The sequence below is a fragment of the Alosa pseudoharengus genome, unplaced genomic scaffold, assembly GCF_046254945.1.
Source record: "Alosa pseudoharengus isolate Yale_2024_CS ecotype anadromous, Long Island Sound unplaced genomic scaffold, YU_APseudo_1.1 YU_APseudo_1.1_scf_16, whole genome shotgun sequence".
In the NCBI taxonomy this organism is placed as follows: domain Eukaryota; kingdom Metazoa; phylum Chordata; class Actinopteri; order Clupeiformes; family Clupeidae; genus Alosa; species Alosa pseudoharengus.
The window spans coordinates 13,471,276-13,493,784 of record NW_027468630.1 but is presented as its reverse complement, the minus strand read 5'-3'; the positions used below and the strand labels follow the sequence as shown (position 1 = coordinate 13,493,784).

Below are 22,509 nucleotides of genomic sequence, written 5' to 3'. Positions count from 1 at the left end.
TCGCTTTCCAAAGTTACGTGTTTTTGAGACGTTCTTCACATGAAAGTCACACAAATCCACACGTAAATAGGCCTACTTTAATTCACCGGCACACAGAAATCGCAATCCAGTAGATGGCGACATCCACAAATATTTCTTGACTTGCATTCGTGTTTTGACATCCACAAATAAAAAAAAAATCATATTTGTAACTTGTAAATTGGTTTTCACAATTGTAGATGTGTATTTGTAAATGAAATGGCATTTATAAAACTGAAAATTGCCTTTGTGAAATCAAATTTTGCATTTGTGGATCACTAGCACACACAGTTTTCGTTTTCGCATTTGTGGATCAGCATTTGTGGATCACGTATTTTTGAGACAAACTTTGCACAGAGAAGCCACCCAGATCCACAAGTAGCCTGCTGACACTTTCTAATCCAGTAGATGGCAGTGTTGTTCTATGGGACTCATATGGAGCTAAATTTGTCTCAATAATATTTGTATATGCGCAGAGGGGGATTCACAAATATTTCTTGATTTGCATGTGTGTTTTGATATCTACAAATCCACAAGTAGCCTGCTGACACTTTCTAATCCAGTAGATGGGAGTGTTGTTCTATGGGACTCATAACCAAAGATTCTTTGCTCATAACACACAGAGCTAGCGAACCTAGTTCTTAAATGTAACTTAAATGCCTTTTACAACAAGCTTTTTGATGGAAAAGTGGTGTTTAATTTCCATAATCTTTGTTAAGTAAACGCATAAAACCGTCAGTTTGCATGCGAAATCAAGAATTACGATCTTTGAGTTTGTTAGTTACCTAGCAACCTTTCACACTGTCAGTTCTTGCAGTTCATTACCGAGTAAAAAAAACCCAACAACAGCTGTTAACGTTAAAACAGCTGTTCAGGTGGGCTCATAGAATTGGAACTGTATATGAAATGTTGCGCTGAGCCTGGATTTGAACCAACAATCCTTGGGGTCAGAGCTCACTCCTCTAACCACTGTGCTACCACATTTCTTGTAGGCCTACATTACAAACTGACGGTTTTATGCGTTTTTTTTACTCGGTAATGAACTGCAAGAACTGACTGTGTGAAAGGCCCAATTGATCTTTTTTCAAGTTTACACTGAATAAGGAGAGGTAAATAAGCCTATTATTTAGACAGAAGTAGCTATTGCACTGGTAAATAGATCACATAAATTCCCAATGAGAGACCGTATAACCTAGGCTACTGATAAGCTAGCTAGCAGGCAAACTAACTTAGCTAACGTTATATTATCACCATTTTTTCTTTTTTCTACCTGTAGGCTATAAGTTAACCCTTTGTTCACGGCCTGCTTAAACACAGCGCATAAAATAGGCTATCAATCACTAACTAGAGAATGTAATTCCAGGGAATTACAAGTGCATGAAAATGACGCTAGGACAGACATGGTGGTTGCACAGCTTAATAAAAGTTGATAGTTTAAAAGTAGACAGTTTAAAAGTTGAATGTAGATTGGGAGTTGATCACACTAGTTGACTGAAAAGCCCAGGCTGCCAAACAGTTGTGGGCAGAGGACACAATTGGCGGGAGTCATAGCTGATGATGACAGTTGGATTGGCTGAACAGTTAAATAGTTGGATAGTTTAAATGGTTCAAATATTTCATAGGGAATTATTGTAGTGAGGACTTTTATTTTGAAACAGCTTTGGGCAGAGGAAACAGTTGACGGGAGTCAAAGTTGATGACAACTGACTGTTGCTAGAGTAGTTATGGTGGTTGCTATGCTGGTTGCTAGGTTAATGATGTTGGTTGCTAGGTTTTAATGGAATGTGGTTGCTAGGCTGTTGCTAGGGTACTTGAAGTCGTTGCTAGGTTGTTGCTAGGGTGTCCATGGTGGCTACTATCAGAAATAAAGGAGTTACTACAGTGGTTTGCTTGTATAATCATCTTGGTTGCTATGGAAACTGACATAGATGCTTAATTTCAATGGTTGCTAAATTGGTTGCTAGGTAGGTGGTGGTTTAATATAGTAGGCTAGAGGCATAGTTGATGATAACTGACAGTTGGAATAGTTGAACAGTTAAATAGTTGGATAGTTTAAATGGTTAAATTATTTAATAGGGAATTATTGTAGTGGAGACTTTTATTTTGAAACAGTTGTGGGCAGAGGAAACAGTTGAACAGGATCTGTAGTCTTAAGAGAGCCAGATTGTATGCTTAAAGCCTGAGACAGACAGTTGCTGGAGGTGGCCGGAACCATATGGCTCTGGCCGGAACACTTGGCATAGGATTCTAAGAGCCCTATTGTGATGCCATAATCGCGAGTGTGAAGTCTATGGGGAAAATTTTAATAGTTTTTAATTAATAGTTCAAAAAGTATAAAAGTTACAAATATGAAAAAAACATTCCCCACCTGTCCTAAGTAAGACCTACGTAACACAGTTTGAATGAAGTTTCTACATTAAACGGTTGAAGCCGCATTAAACGCAGAAAAAGCGTTAGAAGAAGAATAATAAGAAGAAGAAATCGGATAACAGTAGATTGCATTTTCATGCACTCTAATAAGGTCGAGATTTCACTCAAGCGTCTGATGTTCATAACTCTGTTCTAGAATCTTTGGTTTTAACACTTAAAGCCTCGGTTGCTAGGTAACTATAAACAAACTCAAAGATCGTAATTCTTGATTTCGCTTGCAAACTGACGGTTTTATGTGTTTACTAAACAAAGATTATGGAAATTAAACACCACTTTTCCATCAAAAAGCTTGTTGTAAAAGGCATAACTTGTTACATTTAAGAACTAGGTTCGCTAGCTCTGTGTGCTATGAGCAAAGAATCTTTGGTTATGAGTCCCATAGAACAACACTCCCATCTACTGGATCAGAAAGTGTCAGCAGGCTACTTGTGGATCTGGGTGGCTTCTCTGCGCAAAGTTTGTCTCAAAAATACGTGATCCACAAATGCGAAAACGAAAACTGTGTGCTGGTGATCCACAAATGCAAAATTAGATTTCACAAAGGCAATTTTCAGTTTTACAAATGCCATTTCATTTACAAATACACATCTACAATTGTGAAAACCAATTTACAAGATACAAATATGATTTTTTTTATTTGTGGATGTCAAAACACGAATGCATGTCAAGAAATATTTGTGGATGTCGCCATCTACTGGATTGCGATTTTTGTGTGCCGGTGAATTAAAGTAGGCCTATTTACGTGTGGATTTGTGTGACTTTCATGTGAAGAACGTCTCAAAAACATGTAACTTTGGAAAGCGAAGAATGCGTGTGCTGGTGATCCACAAATGCAGAATCACATTTCACAAATTAAATTTTCGGATTTACAAATGGCATTTTATTTACAAATGCACTTCTATATTTGTAAAAATTAATATACGAGTTACAAATATGATTTTTTTATTTGTAGATATCAAAACACACATGCAAATCAAGAAATATTTGTGGATCCCCCTCTGCGCATATACAAATATTATTGAGAAATATTATTGACAAATTTAGCTCCATACATACAACACAATAGATGTAGTCACTGGTCATACTGCTTCAAAATCCTACCAATCATTTACAACACAATAGATGTAGTCACTGGTCATACTGCTTCAAAATCCTACCAATCATTTACAACACAATAGATGTAGTCACTGGTCACACTGCTTTAAAATCCTACCAATCATTTACAACACAATAGATGTAGTCACTGGTCATACTGCTTCAAAATCCTACCAACCATTTACAACACAATAGATGTAGTCACTGGTCATACTGCTTTAAAATCCTACCAACCATTTACAACACAAGTTAGACATGATGGATGCTTTTCCATTGTATTGTGGATTTACATACAGTAGGACTAGGTGTCATGCAGAATAGATGCAGTCACTGTACAGCCAAAATACTTTATGCTGTCAAGGCCAAGAAATAAGCCGATATACTTTCTCTGTGCCCCGTCTGCATAATGAAACACAGGGCTTGCCTTTAATGTGCTACCCTGCATAATGAAACACAGGGCTTGCCTTTAATGTGCTACCCTGCTGAGCTCAGACTCCTATCCTCCACCTCAGCAGGTCAATATGAACCAGTTTGGACCCACCTGAATGAGAAAAATCTGAATCTGAATAATACTCAACCTACACTGCTTATCCTAGTCCCTCATTCCACTACCATCTTGTACTTATAATTGTACTTCTGTCCATGATTAAACAGGAAGAGATGGGAGGAGTGGCGTCTGTCCAGTGCTATTAGTTAATAAAACTGCACATTAAAGATGCTACTTTGAGCAAGACTGTTTAAAATACTTTCAGCCAATGGCTTTTCATTCATACAACCTGAAAAAAGTATTTCAGTCTCTGCTGGTCTACCAACTACAATGCCAAGGCAGTTTGGCTGTCTTAACCAATTAGTAATCTTCAGGATGAATTCCGTGGTGTGTGTGTGTCTGTGTGTGTGTATTCACCTGGCCTCCATTAGAAACTTGTTCTTCAGGTCTGGTGCCAAGTTTTCCCTGCAGGACTTAACAGCCACCGGAGTGTTATCAGAGCGTAAACGACCACTAAACACCTCTCCAAAGTTCCCCTGTAAACACACACACACACACACACACACACACACACACACACACACACACAAAAACACACACACACACACACACACACAAACACACACTTAGTTGCTTTCAAGGTTGCAAGAAACTTGATGTCAAGGTTGCAAGAAACTTGATGTCATGTCTGTCTAAGATTAGCTGGGCAAATGACTAAAGGCCCAACAAATAAGATAACAGAAGTGCATACTTCATAAACACCTAAATGATCAGAAGTGCATACTTCATAAACACCTACATGATCAGAAGTGCATACTTCATAAACACCTAAATGATCCGAAGTGCATACTTCATAAACACCTACATGATCAGAAGTGCATAGTTTATAAACACCTACATGTAAATAATATCATTCTGTACAACCTGCCTGTCTTTCTCTCAGAAACACACAGAGACACAGACATACATACAAGCTGAACTAAATGGCAGCATTGGTGTTACATGTCATCCTGTATTGTACAACAGAGCCCATCATTACACACACAGACATGAGAGCTCACCCGCCCAATGCTCTGGCCCAAGATGACGTCATCATGTTCCAGAACCCATTTGTCCTTCAAAGAGGAGGAGAAAAAGAGAATGATAGAAAGAGACAGACAGATAGAAAGAAGAAAGTGAATGAGAGATATTAAACACCAATTCAAACCATGTGTGAGCAGTCTCATAAAAAGAAATCAGCAATCCACTTAGTAGTGTCTGAACTCATCACAGGGCTGCTCTCTGGCTCTCTGCCCCAGAGGGAATAACCAGACAGAACATATCCCATCAACACATGAACTTCAAAAGGAAAAGCCTACCAACTAATCATGCAGTCTGCCGAATGGTAAACTCAAATCTTAAAAGCTTATATGTAAATGTAACTTCCTGATATGTGATAGCTTACAGCTAAAAGGGAGCTATAGGCTAATAGGCTAACTGGTCTAGCCCACTTCCAGTGAATCATGCTAAGCTAGGCTAACGTTTAGCGGTGCACACACAGAGAAGGGAAGGGTCTGTATGCTCTTATCTAACTCTGGGCTAGATAGCAAACAAGCTTTTGCCTGAAATTGCACTGTGCCTATTTACAAGGGCATTGTTCCCACCCCTTTTGGGGCCTACCATCAAATGTTGGACCTGAGAAAAATAAATCAAATCAAATGTAAACTAGATGTACCGCGTAGCGGTACAAAATATGACCGCCGCTCAGTCCTGCACATCCATTCCGCGAAAATAAATCATATTAATGAATTTGTCTCCATCTTCTACTCCATCCCCCACTCTTGAAACTTTTGTGTATGCTTGTTTGGAATGTGTGTTTGCACACATTCCGCACACAAAGTAGCCTACTGGCGCTGCAAAGGTGAATAGATTTGTTTCTGGGCCAAAAAATCTGTAAAATTGTTATAAAACCTTTAAAATCTCTAAACAATCACAAGTAGGGCAGTTCATCACAGTCCATCCATTGCAACTGGACTGATGAAAGGTACACCTGTAGGCTACATTGTATTTGGGAAAAGCAGAAGGTAGCAGCATAATGTATTTATTTATTTATTATTAAACAAAAAAATCCCTGTCAGTTCCATGCAGTTTTCAACAGCTATCAAGAAGAGAGGTCATGTCATGGATTTTTGTGAATGTTTCTTCTTCTACATATGCATAAGTTTAGTCATCTAGTTCAAATGATATTCAGCTTTATTGTCAATGCACAAATTAAATACCAGTAGTCTAAAACAAAATGCCGTTTTACCCAGTGGTGCAAATAACTGACATGTCCAAAAGGGCCTTCATGAAATGCGTTGCGAGACTGTTCATACACATTTTAACGGGCAAAGTTGAAGAGCTACTCTCCGTTATTGTTTGTGCAAATAATATGCTGATTCATGTTCCCTTGCATTTTGCAACCATGAGGTCCATGGTTAAGCTCAATCTTTTGACGCAATCTTTTGATTTTCACCCAGCCTAGTCCATGGTAGGCGCCCGATAGAAATATTGTTTAATTTTGCGATTGAGATATCCACGCACTGGCGCCCCCCCTGCGACGTCGCCCCCCGGTTTTAGAGCTATTCTAAATGCAAAAATGCATAGAGGGAGTTATGACAAAACCGTGACTGTTAACAAACTATAAGCTATATAAGGTAGGCCCTATGCTAGGCCTATTACACAACACAAATTGTCACTAGGCTATGCTGGCGACCCAAATAAAATCTCCGTTGGAACCAATGGCTTACACCTTACAGTATCAAGCTGCCACCTCTTGGCGAAAAGTTAATAGTTTTGCATATCAGTAGTAATACATTTCACGTAGCTGTGAATCACGGAAAGGGCGAATGAAGTGGACACTTCTAAATGGAACCCAACCCACTGTACAGTAGCTCAAGGTCTGTGGCTAAAGCAGCCATAATGAAAGCGTTATCATTGTTTGGATACTTCACACACACGTGTTTTTTAATCGCATAGACTACAACTACCAAGCTGGAATCAAAGCACATCGACTCCCCTCTCACACCCTAAACACGCACTTCGAACAAACAAAAAGCGCCTCAGTCTCACGGAATAGCCATAGGCAAAACTGTATCTGACCGGTGTAACGTTGGTACTAAATCATCCATCGCAAAGAATGATTTTTGTAGCACGTGCAACAAATATGTGTAGGTACAGCCCTGCCCTGAATACATCTCAACGTGCGCTCTAAAACATCTGGTTTAAATGGAGATGTAGATCATCACGGGATCATAGACAGGTTATCTTTCAGGTAGCAGCTAGCCTATATATTTTCCATTAAAAAAACATCACGTAGCGAACGTGTTGTGGCTAACTCACTTAGCTCCTGTTAGTAGCCTAGGTTATGGTCATAAGCAAATGAGATGACAGTCGAAAGATACAATTAGTGCTGTTATCGATTTGCTTGGTAGCCTATAAACGCATTTATGGTTTTCTACAAATACATCAATAATCAAATTGGCCTCCATCACTCAACCATGCTAACGGTAACATTATTTTACCTACATTCTGCTATTGATAGGATTAACGTAGCCTGCCTACTGGACCTGCAGTAAAAAACAAGCATGTCCGATAAACATTATCAGATTTATTTCGGCTTCAAGAGGAAATGGGAATTACATGTCATGCAGAAATCATCCTACCCTTAGACGTTCTCTGCGGTAAACTACTGTAGCCTACAGTCTTGTCCTTGTAGGAAGCATAACGTTAGTGTCTATCCAACCCACTTTAGATTAACTTCCAACAAAATTACGTCTCACTGCAACGATGCGCCATCTAGTGGACAAACGACTACTTATCGCCAATACTGGAAATGCAGCCATGATGATGATGATGAATATTTATTTTGGCTTTCTTTTAATCCTACTGAATTTGTAATTATGTATCGGCCGTTCTAATACCGATAGTATGTGGGTGCCTGTGTGTGTGTGTGCATGTGTATATGTGTGCACCACCATCTATAGGCCAATGAGTGTAGAGTCACTAAATGTACACATAACTTCATTTTTTAGACCCCCCCATGGATGAAATTCTACGAAACTTGGCATACCCCCAGAGAATGTCAGGTTAATCATACACATACAATTTGGTGCAGTTCTGAACGTCTTTACTGAAGAGAGGGGCGATTAAAGCAGAATGATATTGCATTTTCATTTTTTACCGGGGGGGTGCAAATCACAAATGAGTGATTATGGGCTAAGTTGATGTGGGCCCTTGAGACCAACATACCATAAAAATTTCTTCATCCTCGGTGCCACGGTTCAGGTAGTTATTTAGGAAAAACTGCATTTTTTGGGTTTCGGGGGGCCCAGCGCGGAGGGGGAGTGGCCCCCGGGGACCAAACGAAATTTTTCCGTAAAAGTCTAGTGGGGCTACATACCCACCAAATTTCATGGGCCCCGGTGTTTCGGTGCCCCGGGTATCGTTGACCAAAATTTCAGGAAGTAGATGACGGGAAAAAAAAAAAAAAAAAAAAAAAAACTTTGACAATCCCTATATGACCGCTTCGCTAGCTTCGCTAGCGGCGGTCATAATAAATGTGTGATGTACTCACAAAGAGTTACAAAGGCTAGAATATAGTTTTTTCTTTCTGCCGGATTACAAGCATCTCTGAACTGACCACATTCCAGCCTCTAGGTCACTTGATATGACTTAGAAACACAACTGAGCCCTGTGTGCAAAAGTATATCAATATAGAATGAAAATATGAGTGCTTTAGACTATTATTTGCCAAGGTATGCTCATGCGTTTTGTAAAATGCCTATGGAAACTCCCCATAGGACTTTTTGTTATCCAAAATGCATACTGACAATCAAATGCTTACTGCACATGCACCCCTTTGTGTAGAAGCATAATCCTGGTCTCAAATGAAAGGTAACACATTGAAGTTTCATGCTTGTATTTTGATTATACTTCAGGGGTTCTGATATGGAATGACTACACTAAATATGGAATGATTACAAAAAAGTCTCTATTTTTGCATTTACTTTGTTGGTTCAATGACTGTGTATAAGATAGACTATACATCTGTACATGAAAAAAGTTGTCATTTTTGGATTCCCAAGAGTAGAGTCAAAGCTTTGAAATGGTGTATAACATTCCTATGCTACATAGCAATATGGTGCATACAATTGATTTAGAATGTTGGGGGGAGGTGGGTAACCTTCCCGCCGGCGGGACACTGAAAATTATGTGGCTAATTACCCAGAGAGATGGCGTGTTCCTTTAAGCCAAAACTAAGGCAATTGTGTATGTGTATAATGTGTGTGTGTGTGTGTGTGTGTGTGTGTGTGTGTGTGTGTGTGTGTGCGCGTGCGTGCATGCATGAGTATGCGGGTGTATGTCTATTTGTATCTCTATATGTGCAGGTTTACCATCAAATGTGTGAGCATGTGCACAGAGACACACACAGACATGAAGCACACGACTCACACAGCAAGCCTCCCTCTCTGGAGCGGTTTGGACACGCTCATGTGAAAACAATTACAATGCTGACCTTTGCTTTACTATCTTGAACAGGGGTCATTACAGTCAATTTCACCAATATATTGCATTTCAGGCCCTGTAAAAATGTTACTGCAAAGAACACTAAAAAAACTTTTACTGCTGATTCATGACTTATGGCTGCCTAAAGCACTGAAAGAGAAAAGGCTCAATTAATGCCTCTCTCTCTCCCTCTCTCTCTCATGTATATGTATGTGTATGCGTCTGTGCATTTCTGTGTAAATAGTCATTTGAGTAACAACATTTATTGTTGCTTGGCTTCCACTAACTAGTAGTAGAAGCCGATAATTGCATCCGGACGTCAACAGAGCAACTTAATTCTACTGACTCATTTCTCTCAAATGAAACGTAAAGAGCCACCATAGAGCGCAATCTGAGCGGACGCATTTCTATGTGAGGTCAATTAGGGGCACGTCTTCAGCACATTAGCTGCTCTGTTCCCAAAACAAGAACATTCTTCTCACAGGGTTTCTGTACAGCTGAGTTCATACCGGTTCATACCATAGTTTTGTTTTTGTTTTTGAGCGCTTTGGTGAACCACAGGTTGTTTTAAATTGTGCTATATAAATAAACCTGACTATATAAATTAACTATGACTATACCATAATGGACTCTAATCTCAAACTATTACTGTAAAGCAATGGATAGACAACACATTTGTTTACTCTGACACAGCGTAGGTATACCTGAGAAACAGAAGATAGAAAAGAACATGTTTATTTTTAAGGAAGGATCGGGCATGCCTGTATCTGGGAGATCCTGTGTAGATCCGGGATATAGGATCCACTTATGGGTATGTGGTTAGAATGTGTGTGTGTGTGGGTGTATGTGTACGTAATGTAAATATGTCTGTGTGCATGTTCAAATGTTTGTATGCATGAATGCAAGCATGTGTGTGTGTGTGTGTGTGTGTGTGTGTGTGTGTTTATGTGTGCATACCTTGAGTATAGGTCTTTTGAGTCTGATGTCACACCTCTTGGTGACACTCTGATTGGAGTTGTGGAGGTGGTTCACCAACAGAGGGACACTGCGGAAGCTTGCACCATCCAGACGAAACATGTTCTACACACACACACACACGCACACACGCACGCACGCACACACACAGAGAGAGAGAGAGAGAATCAAACATACTAATGTATAAAACCCACAGACAGACACACCTACAGTATACATATCCACAGACATGCAGACAGACAAGACACCTACAGTATGTACTGTACACACACACACACACACACACACACACACACACACACACACACACACACACACACACACACACACACTCACTCACTCACTCACTCACTCACTCACTCACTCACTCACTCAGGAACACAGTCTTACATCTGAGCTCTGGATCAGGAAATGCCGACACTGTCCTCCCCAGTGCACTGAGAGCACATACTCTTGTTTACCCTGACTTTCCCGCACCTGGAAAATAATATCACACACACACACATTAATTGCACAGTGCATAAATGTGTAACTGACTCCACTATATACTATTCATTTATACTATCACCTGGTCTACACTTCCTTCCTTGCCCATATTTACCAAGCAAACATTTCCTTAAGTTGTCAGTCAGCATTCCTAATACATGCATCACTTAATGGCTAATGCAGTTCATATACTTCATCCAGAGAATACCAAATTTACTTATTAAATAAGTAAGGGATAATGTATAGAACGCCGGTCATTATTGGGAAAATAAGTCCCGACAGGGCGAACCGGGCGGAGGGGTCTTGTTTCGCCCTGAAGGGACTTATTTTCCCATAATGACCGGCGTTCTATACATTATCCCGCTTATTATACGGCTACTTGCCAAAACGAAAAAATAAACTCCACGATATGTCTCTTTACACTTATTTGTTACCGTTTCAACGTGGCTTTTGCTGAGAAACAAATAGTTCGCAACACACGCTGAACTTGAATCAAACATTCTTTAGAACACAGCTGATCAACCGTCTGCTTTCACTTTTGAATGAAGTTCCAATGCAAGAAGTGACCGGAATACTTGCGGAGTGATATGATCAGCAGCACAAAACCCACTGCCATTGACAGCGGTAATTATATGTTTGCAGCGGTAATTACATGAATTTATTTTACCGTAGAACGTTGGGAAATCCCATTCAAGTCAATGGAGCGTTCTACTAGCATTGTGAAGAGCCGTATAATAATTGAATTTATGTCAATAGACACACACACACACACACACACACACACACACACACACACACACACACACACACACACAACACACTGATTCTGGTGAGAATGGTCACATTGCTATCCTATCCTGTTGGCATGGTGATAAGAACAAACCAGGAAGTCTCCATCGCTCTTGAGCAGTTCCTGGACCTCTAGGCGAGGGATCGCCCCATGGTACCAGCCCTGCTGAGCTAGAGGTTTGTCCGACTCAGCCACTGGGGTCAGCGCTGGGGGCACCTGCCAGGACACAACAGGACATGAGTACTGGAGTCCTGCTATACTCCCCTCACAGGACATACAGGACACAACAGGACATGAGTACAAGACATGAGTACAGGAGTCCTGCTATTCGCCTTATTCACCCGGCGGCCATTACGAGTCTGAGGGGTACACTTGTCATTACACCTCAGTCCAGCAGATGGTGGTGGTAATGCACTCCGTTTGCAAACTGCTAAAAAACAATTCACTGAAGAAGAAGAACAGGCCAGTGAACCCTTCTTCTTTAATCGGTGAGCTTTTTTCGGCAGTTTGCAAACGGAGTGCCTTACCACTAACCTGACTCTCACCAGATGAATTTCGTTTCGCCTAGCTCCACTCATCCATCTGGGACCAATCCATTGGAGTGTTGCTTCAGAAGGCTGGGCCTAATCAAAAAATGCTTGCATATGATTGAATAAGCCACTTGTCCGTCATCTATTGACATGCTACTTCAACCACTCACATGGAAGCCAACCCGTGACGCTGATAACAGTCTCACAGTCGCTTCTACGCTATGTCACATCTATGAAACTCCCGCCCTGCGTCCTGATTGGCTGTACCATAAAATCGGGTGCAGAAATCACTCTCAATGGAAGAGGTCCCAGATGGATGTGAGTGAAGCTAGGCGGAGCTAAGCGGAACGAAATTCATCTGGCGAGAGTCAGGTTACATTACCACCACCATCTGCTGGACTGAGGTTTAATGGCAAGTGTACCCCTCAGCCTTGTTATCGCAGCCGGGTGAATAAGGCGAATACTCCCCACACAGGACACAACAAGACATGAGTACAGGAGTTCTGCTATACTCCCCTCACAGGACACAACAAGACATGAGTACAGGAGTTCTGCTATACTCCCCTCACAGGACACAACAAGACATGAGTACAGGAGTTCTGCTATACTCCCCTCACAGGGAAGAAATCAAAACAGAGCCTTACACTACAGATGCATCCAAGTTACTGCATGTGAAGACATCTATCTATGACTTGCAGTTGCTGTATACAACACGTTGGTATTTCTGTAACTTTTATAAGTAATAGTAAGTTCACTTTGGTATTTCTGTAACCTTTATAAGTAATAGTAAGTTCTCATAATGCCACAGTGTCCTCCTCTGACCGTTAGAACACACCTGGAAACACTCAAAAATGTGACCACGTTTACTACAAGTGCTAAAGGCCTCAACTAGCATCTGCTTCAACTAGCATCTGCATCAACTAGCATCTGCCTCAACTAGCATCTGCCTCAACTAGCATCTGCCTCAACTAGCATCTGCATCAACTAGCATCTGTGTGCCTGCTGGAGAGCTGGGAGGAGCAGCGAAGTAGGAACTAAACGGAAAAGACTGATGGTCAAAAGAACAGGAGTGTGGAGTTATGGCAGAGGAGGTGAAGAACAGGAGTGTGAGGTTATGGGAGAAGAGGGGAGGGGGGGGGAGGAACAAGAGAAGTCAAAAGAAGAAAGGAAGAGAGGGCAGATGACTAAGAGGAAGAGTGTGGGAGAGTGAGGAACGAGAGCACATAAGAGCATGAGAGAGAGAGAACATGAGAGCATGAGAGAGAGAGAGAGAGAGAGAGAATAGAGATGACAGGAGTGAGCTGGAGTGCAAGAGTGGACGAGCGGAGGACAGGAGTGGACTGACCGTGTACTTGGGCTTGAAGAGGGCACCGAGATGAGACATGACCGAATCCAAGTTGGGCAGCCGGAACTCCCTCTCTCCACCCTGGGAGAGAACACACAACAGAACAGCAGACAGAGAGAAAGAAATGAGAAGGATTTAGAGAAAAGAAGAGAGAGTGAGAGAGAGAGAGCATAAAGGAGAAAGAAGACACCAAGAGACAGAGATAGCATCATTAGGCCTATCTGTGGTACCTTATCTGAGCCATCATCAGCCTGTGGCCTCCGTGCAGTGTTCACACTGGGTCTGGTGCCTCTGCATTTGCAACATTCAGATGAGCCCAGTAATATCTGTCCCTACACACACGTACTGTTCATCTAAATCTAAATTTGTTTCTTCTGTGGCAAAGCAGCTCATTTTCATGCATGTCTGCCCTGGGTAGCCTGCGTGCGCTTTATTTGGGATGCAGTATTATGGAAATAAGTCAGCCACAGTAGCATACACTGAAGCAAATGTAAGCATTCCCCACTGACTACTGCCTATAGACCCTTTCAACAATAAAAACAAAAACAATGCTTGAATGTTCTATTTGGTTCCCAATCTACTTCCTCTGCATTAAGATAACATATGTAAGGGATAATGGACGACACGGTGGTCTGTTCACAGAAGTTAATGCACGGTCGAGGTTGTTAAACGGCCCGACGCGAAGCAACTCTCTTGAAAGGGTCTATACTGCTTCAGGGTATCTTAAATGTAAGCATCAATCATGGTTTCATGCCAGGATAGGGCTGGATGGCTCATGAGCCTGATATAGAGGTTACTTTATGGTTTGTTGTCTAGTAAAATCCACTATGGCTTTTAGAATGGAAAGGGGTCATTTAGTTTTTTTAGTGAGACAAGATGGCGTCAAAACTTTGAAGGTGCTCTCAAATTGAAATGTCTTTTTATAGATTCTCAGAAGATACAGAGGATGAGCCATTACTTCCCTGTGGTCCACAAAATCATCCACATTACCCAAGTAGGGAGCTTTCAGAAAATACAACATTTTGTAACTTCCTTACACATCTTACACAACTTGTAACACTCTCTTCTCACTTGTTGGTGAAGTTAACACAACTATCTACACATTCACAGCTATACCAGGCTGCTTTCATTCCTCATTCAAATAATTAGGAACTAATACTGACTCCTCACTACCGCTATATTTTGAGAACCCCCCCCCCCCCAACACACACACACACACACACACACACGCACACACAAAATGTCATCTGTTACATTTGAATGACCAAACTTCCTTGCTATGGTCAGGGGGAAGGGGAAGGACCTGGGAGAGGACACTAAACCAATATCATTTCTCGTTCCACAAGCCCCCCCCCCCCCCATCTCCAGTTCTGTTATGAATGCTCTACCTGCATTTGAAGTATGAAGCTTCTCTGCTAATAGAAGGAAATGCAGGGAAATTGACACCAGGACAGGGTCTAGGGCACATGACTGATGACTAATGGCATTTAAAAGTAAAGTGTAATTCAGGGAAGACTCTATATTTATTACCCAGCCTTCAAAGAACTCATAATATCAACAACAGCAGCAAGCACAGGCAGCGATTAAGCATCCCTGAGGAGAGTCACACACAAAGCATATTCACTCAATATCTAAGGTAATGGGCCATTAAATAGCATCACTGTGTGTCTCCTGCTATTGGCATCATGTCTTTAATCTTCCACAAATCTAAAAACCTTTTGGGCAAAATGGTTAGATTATTTTTACGAAGATATTCCAGAGAAAGTCCAGTCTGGAGATGGATTACACCTTCGAAATCTTTTAACCCTTTTCTGTAAACAGTTTTCCCCCAGAACTGGGCTTAATGATCCAACGGCCATGGTGAAAGTCCTGATGTGGCACATTATTCCTCATAGTTGTGGTTAGTACCATTCACTATTTCATAATAGCAACAGTAACTAAGCGGTTACTAAGCTGAAGGCATTTAGCAATGCAGAAGGACGATGCAGAATGTCGTTAGAGCAGTATCATCATAGTGTCTATTGGCCAATCATTTTTACTGACCTGTGCATGTCTTCCAGGAACACACACACACACACAAAAAAAAAACACAAACACAAACACAAACACACACACACACACACACACACACATGCACACACATACACACACATACAAGGCACACAGATAAACGCTTGTGCCTGTGCACACGAAAATCTAACATGTATAAATACACTCAGGAACACACACTAACACACGCGTGCCTTGAACACACTGCCTGCATTGTGTCTGAAGAACCGCTTGGTTTCGTGTTGCTCTTAATTTCAGCAACTCTCAGCCACGTTGCAACCACGACCCAGCTAGAGAACAGACGGAGGGCCTATTTTCTGCGCTCCATGCAAGCGCTTCTGTGCAGAAATTCACCGAACAGACCAATTGCTCGTCATAATGTGTGTTTAAGCCTGGAGGCTACATATGTACCATAATGCCTCATTCATAGCAGATCTGCAGCGTGTGTGTTCTGCCACTACTGCCGGTTGCATGTGTGTGTTCTCATCTCACCATGACCCTCTCATACTGCATGTGTGTGTTCTCATCTCACCATGACCCTCTCTCACTGCATGTGTGTGTTCTCTCCATGACCCTCTCCTACACTGCATGTGTGTGTTCTCATCTCACCATGACCCTCTCTCACACTGCATGTGTGTGTTCTCATCTCACCATGACCCTCTCTCACACTGCATGTGTGTGTTCTCATCTCACCATGACCCTCTCTCACACTGCATGTGTGTGTTCTCACCATGACCCTCTCATACTGCATGTGTGTGTTCTCATCTCACCATGACCCTCTCTCACACTGCATGTTTGTGTTCTCATCTCACCATGACCCTCTCACACTGCATGTGTGTGTTCTCATTTCACCATGACCCTCTCTCACACTGGTCTGCTGAGGAGCTGCTGCGGTGCTATCTTTCATCGTATCCTTTCACAGGACCACTGTCCACTCACTTGCCATTTGCTTGAAAAATATCCGTCACGTTTATATGACCACGTATACGACACATGGCTGCAGCACGGCTCAAGCAGTCACGCCACGTATTTGATAGTTAGGTGAAAGACAGTAAGCTTTCTCTGTCTCTACGGCAACCACGGGTAAACAAAAACATGTGACTGCTTTCTGGTGACATATCTGTCAGATCTTCATTTGCGCTCATTAATGTTTGTCAGTGTGGGTTTATTGGCATTTAATAAACGCAAACTCTATGCGGAAAGACAACAGCAGCTCTGTTGCAGTGCCACTTCTGAGACACTCCTAGTGTGAACATACACATAGAACTGTGAGAGCCGTTTTGCAAATGTGACAGAGGCAATGTGTCCTGGCTGACATAGACACACGCACACACACATACAGGCAAACACACACACACCAATGCACAACTTCTCTATTACTGACTACAAACAGGCTTGACTGTGACAGACCACCGTAATCTAATCCCTTCAGACACTGGGTGGAACTCCGTTTTGGAAAGCATTTAGCATCTACTACCTGTACCTCCATGGACTCTATCCACCTATGTCATATCCATCTATACGGAATGCAGTGCGTCTAAAAGAGGTATTTCACACAAGCACAATGTGTGTGTGTGTGTAAGGCACAGGCACAATGTGTGTGTGTGTGTGTGTGTAAGGCACAGGTCACGTTTAGCTCCACACAGAGATTATCACAATGTGTGTGTGTGTAACAAAAAAAAAAACACAAACACAAACACAAACACACACACACACACACACACACACACACACACACACGCACACACATACACACACATACAAGGCACACAGATAAACGCTTGTGCCTGTGCACACGAAAATCTAACATGTATAAATACACTCAGGAACACACACTAACACACGCGTGCCTTGAACACACTGCCTGCATTGTGTCTGAAGAACCGCTTGGTTTCGTGTTGCTCTTAATTTCAGCAACTCTCAGCCACGTTGCAACCACGACCCAGCTAGAGAACAGACGGAGGGCCTATTTTCTGCGCTCCATGCAAGCGCTTCTGTGCAGAAATTCACCGAACAGACCAATTGCTCGTCATAATGTGTGTTTAAGCCTGGAGGCTACATATGTACCATAATGCCTCTATCATAGCAGATCTGCGGCGTGTGTGTTCTGCCACTACTGCCGGTTGCATGTGTGTGTTCTCATCTCACCATGACCCTCTCATACTGCATGTGTGTGTTCTCATCTCACCATGACCCTCTCTCACTGCATGTGTGTGTTCTCTCCATAACCCTCTCCTACACTGCATGTGTGTGTTCTCATCTCACCATGACCCTCTCTCACACTGCATGTGTGTGTTCTCATCTCACCATGACCCTCTCTCACACTGCATGTGTGTGTTCTCATCTCACCATGACCCTCTCTCACTGCATGTGTGTGTTCTCTCCATGACCCTCTCATACTGCATGTGTGTGTTCTCATCTCACCATGACCCTCTCTCACTGCATGTGTGTGTTCTCATCTCACCATGACCCTCTCTCACACTGCATGTGTGTGTTCTCATCTCACCATGACCCTCTCTCACTGCATGTGTGTGTTCTCTCCATGACCCTCTCATACTGCATGTGTGTGTTCTCATCTCACCATGACCCTCTCTCACTGCATGTGTGTGTTCTCATCTCACCATGACCCTCTCTCACACTGCATGTTTGTGTTCTCATCTCACCATGACCCTCTCACACTGCATGTGTGTGTTCTCATTTCACCATGACCCTCTCTCACACTGGTCTGCTGAGGAGCTGCTGCGGTGCTATCTTTCATCGTATCCTTTCACAGGACCACTGTCCACTCACTTGCCATTTGCTTGAAAAATATCCATCACGTTTATATGACCACGTATACGACACATGGCTGCAGCACGGCTCAAGGAGTCACGCCACGTATTTGATAGTTAGGTGAAAGACAGTAAGCTTTCTCTGTCTCTACGGCAACCACGGGTAAACAAAAACATGTGACTGCTTTCTGGTGACATATCTGTCAGATCTTCATTTGCGCTCATTAATGTTTGTCAGTGTGGGTTTATTGGCATTTAATAAACGCAAACTCTATGCGGAAAGACAACAGCAGCTCTGTTGCAGTGCCACTTCTGAGACACTCCTAGTGTGAACATACACATAGAACTGTGAGAGCCGTTTTGCAAATGTGACAGAGGCAATGTGTCCTGGCTGACATAGACACACGCACACACACATACAGGCAAACACACACACACCAATGCACAACTTCTCTATTACTGACTACAAACAGGCTTGACTGTGACAGACCACCGTAATCTAATCCCTTCAGACACTGGGTGGAACTCCGTTTTGGAAAGCATTTAGCATCTACTACCTGTACCTCCATGGACTCTATCCACCTATGTCATATCCATCTATACGGAATGCAGTGCGTCTAAAAGAGGTATTTCACACAAGCACAATGTGTGTGTGTGTGTAAGGCACAGGCACAATGTGTGTGTGTGTGTGTAAGGCACAGGTCATGTTTAGCTCCACACAGAGATTATCACAATGTGTGTGTGTGTAAGGCACAGGTCACGTTTAGCTCCACACAGAGATTATCACAATGTGTGTGTGTGTAAGGCACAGGTCACGTTTACCTCCACACAGAGATTATCACAATGTGTGTGTGTGTGTAAGGCACAGGTCACTTTTAACTCCACACAGAGATTATCACAATGTGTGTGTGTGTAAGGCACAGGTCACGTTTAGCTCCACACAGAGTTTATCACAAAACTGAATGAGTCTCTATAGGGCCACTAGGATGACACGTTTTAAAAGGAAGTGAAATGAGCAAAAGAAAATGACCAACAATTATGTTCACACAGTCACTACTTCCACTGACCGCAACTACACGTGTGTGTGTGTGTATGTGTGTGTGTGTATGTGTGTGTGTGTGTGTGTGTGTGTATTGCTCACTCATGCTGGAGGGGAAGGAGATAATGGAGTGCCAGTCATCGTCCAGATCAATGCGTAATGGCTACTTGGCAAGTGTGTGTGCGTGTATGTTTTTCTGTGTGAGTGCATATGCGTGTGTGTGTGTGTGTGTGTATATGTGTGTTTCTGTGAGTGTGTATGTGTTTCTGTGTGCATGTGTATATCTGTGCATGTCTGTGTCTGTAGTATAAACATGAGTGTGTGTGTGTGAGTGTGTGAGTGTGTGTGAGTGTGTGTGTGTTTGTGTGTCGCTGTCCCCAGAAGGCCACTCACGCTGGAGGTGGACGAGGTGATGGAGCGGCGGTCGTCGTCGTCCAGGTCGATGCGCGGCGGATCGCGGTCGCCCAGCCACTGGAGCTTCTCGGCCAGCAGCAGCCTCTGGGCCTCCAGCCGCGCCCTCGTCACCATGGAAACCATCACCTGCTGACGGCTGTCCTCTAGAGCGTTGCGCTTACTGTACTGATATATCCTGCAGACACACACACACACACACACGTATGAGTACAAAAATGTGCAGAAACATTACATTTATTGTAAAAAAAGTTGCAAATAATACACAGATATACAGTACAAAAACAGATCCTGTCCGACCACTATGCACATAATCAGCTATCGACCCACACACTCGCAAAAACTCACACACATTTACACAAACACCAGACAAACAAACAGAAATGCACAAGTTCAGCCATGTTCCGCTAACTCCTCCAAGACTTCTCATTTGCTTTGCCATTAGAGTCTGAACTCCAGCGCTCTGGCTGCCACAGATGTGCTCCGGGCGGCATTAACAAGCTCCAACAGGAGCGCGCCGCTAATCAGAGCACCTCATCAGCCTCTGAGGACGCTATGATGGGCGGACATGTTGTGCACATCTAATGTGCAATTTGTGTCAACATGCTACTACTTTCACGCTGATCAAAGTGGACTTGAGGGCTTGTACAGCTCTCAAAACACACTCAAAAGAAAACGCACGCACGCACGCACACACGCACACACGCACACACGCACACACGCACACACGCACACACACACACACACACACACACGCACACACGCACACACGCACACACGCACACACGCACACACGCACACACACACACACACACACACACACAAACACCCTTTAAAGATGGAACCAACTAAAAGCCAGAGTAATACTCTTCTGACATCCACCGGAGAGGCTTCTTATTAATTATACAGCGTATTAACTCCCCATAAATCAGCTGTAAGTGCTAATGGCTTTGGACAGCCACATAAACCAAGACAAATGAGCACAGGCCACCCTACATCACTTCTCATTCTGACTACATCTTCCCGCGCCACCGTCAACCTAATCAGTCCTGCAGCAGAGCAGGAAAACAGGGGAACAGTGTGTGCCAGACAGAGAAAGAGAGAATGAGAGAGTGACTGAAAGAGAAAGAGGAGAGACAGAGAAAAAGAAGAGATTGGAATAAGAGTTGGAGTACTGATGAGGTCTCCTGAGGAACAGCTCATAGCTTACAGCTCTTGCCCAGAGGAACAGCTCATAGCTTACAGCTCCTGCCCAGAGGAACAGCTCATAGCTTACAGCTGCTGCCCAGAGGAACAGCTCATAGCTTACAGCTCCTGCCCAGAGGAACAGCTCATAGCTTACAGCTCCTGCCCAGAGGAACAGCTCATAGCTTACAGCTGCTGCCCAGAGGAACAGCTCATAGCTTACAGCTCCTGGCCAGGAGGAAAAAAAGGAACTTTTCGCATGGGCACCATCACATCACATGTCTGTGCAGCGTGTGCAAAGCTCGCTACTGGACATCATCACATCACATGTGTGTGTGTGTGCAAGCTCGCTAGTCGCTACTGTCTGTGAGAAACATGTGTGCAAGAGTGTGAAGAGCTGGTGCGTCTCCATTTACCAGTAAACACATGAATAAAGCGTAAACACATGAATAGATCCACCCAAATGCTCTCAGCTCTGCACACGTGTCTTTCTCACCAGAGAAAGAGGAAAAGAAAGAGAGAAAGAGAGAGAGATAGAGAGAGAACGAACTTAATACAAACATGCAGATATAAGAAAGTAGACAAAAAAGCCAGGGATGTCCAGTTCATGCATACAGACCCACAGGCTTACCTTTGTCCACTGAGTATCATGCATACAGACCCAGGGCTTACCTCTGTCCACTGAGTATCGGGCCCTCCTGCTCAGACTGCAGGTCCAGCTCCAGTTGGGTGACTGTGGCCTGCTGGTTCCCCAGCATGGTGGTCAAGGTCAGCAGCTCGTCCTCCACTGTGGTCAGCCTGCACGACCAGAGCACATGAAGTGGAGAACACGCTGGTTATACAACAATTGGGTTCTATGGAACTATTTATTTGTTTTTGATTGTCCGAGAGACGTTCCATGAGTTGGAATATCCAGTCTATACTGTTCTCCCGTGCTGAATATCCCACCTATACTGTTCTCCCGTGCTGAATATCCCGTCTATACTGTTCTCCCGTGCTGAATCTGGTAGAGCAAAGTGACAACAGCTCCAAGGTGACGGGTTTCACACCTGATGTGGCAGCACACTGATGTGGGTGAATGCATCTCAGCATGTCCATTCAGAGGAGTCAGAGGATGAGCAAATGACCATCTCCCTGAGGATGCACGTAGCGCTTGACCAGCAGCGCTTGACAGCAGAGCCTTTTCTTTCTCTGTCAGATTTAAATTAAAACACGCACAACGCATTGTGTTGAACTGATTAGAATCATTCTCCCATTCTTCTTGTAAGTTTGTGCAAATTATATTCTTGCTGAAGAAATACATTTTTTAGTTTTTTAATTGTGACAGTGACTAAATAACAGAATCCATCATGGATATATCAAGTGGCCACTA

The 22,509-nt window shown here is 43.0% G+C and overlaps 1 protein-coding gene across 3 annotated transcripts in view; it reads right to left on the bottom strand.

Annotated features, from left to right (window-relative positions):
- The window catches only part of fes (FES proto-oncogene, tyrosine kinase), a 48,892-nt gene that overhangs the window by 11,996 nt on the left and 14,387 nt on the right, over window positions 1-22,509 (bottom strand). For all 3 annotated transcript variants that reach the window (XM_076287132.1, XM_076287131.1, XM_076287133.1), the window contains exons 8-15: window positions 21,810-21,935; window positions 19,935-20,130; window positions 13,683-13,763; window positions 11,901-12,023; window positions 10,922-11,008; window positions 10,514-10,636; window positions 5,092-5,145; window positions 4,448-4,566 (exon numbers count right to left, since the gene is read on the bottom strand). In XM_076287132.1, the coding sequence (XP_076143247.1) occupies window positions 4,448-4,566; window positions 5,092-5,145; window positions 10,514-10,636; window positions 10,922-11,008; window positions 11,901-12,023; window positions 13,683-13,763; window positions 19,935-20,130; window positions 21,810-21,935 (909 nt within the window). The remainder of the gene's footprint in view (window positions 1-4,447; window positions 4,567-5,091; window positions 5,146-10,513; window positions 10,637-10,921; window positions 11,009-11,900; window positions 12,024-13,682; window positions 13,764-19,934; window positions 20,131-21,809; window positions 21,936-22,509) is intronic.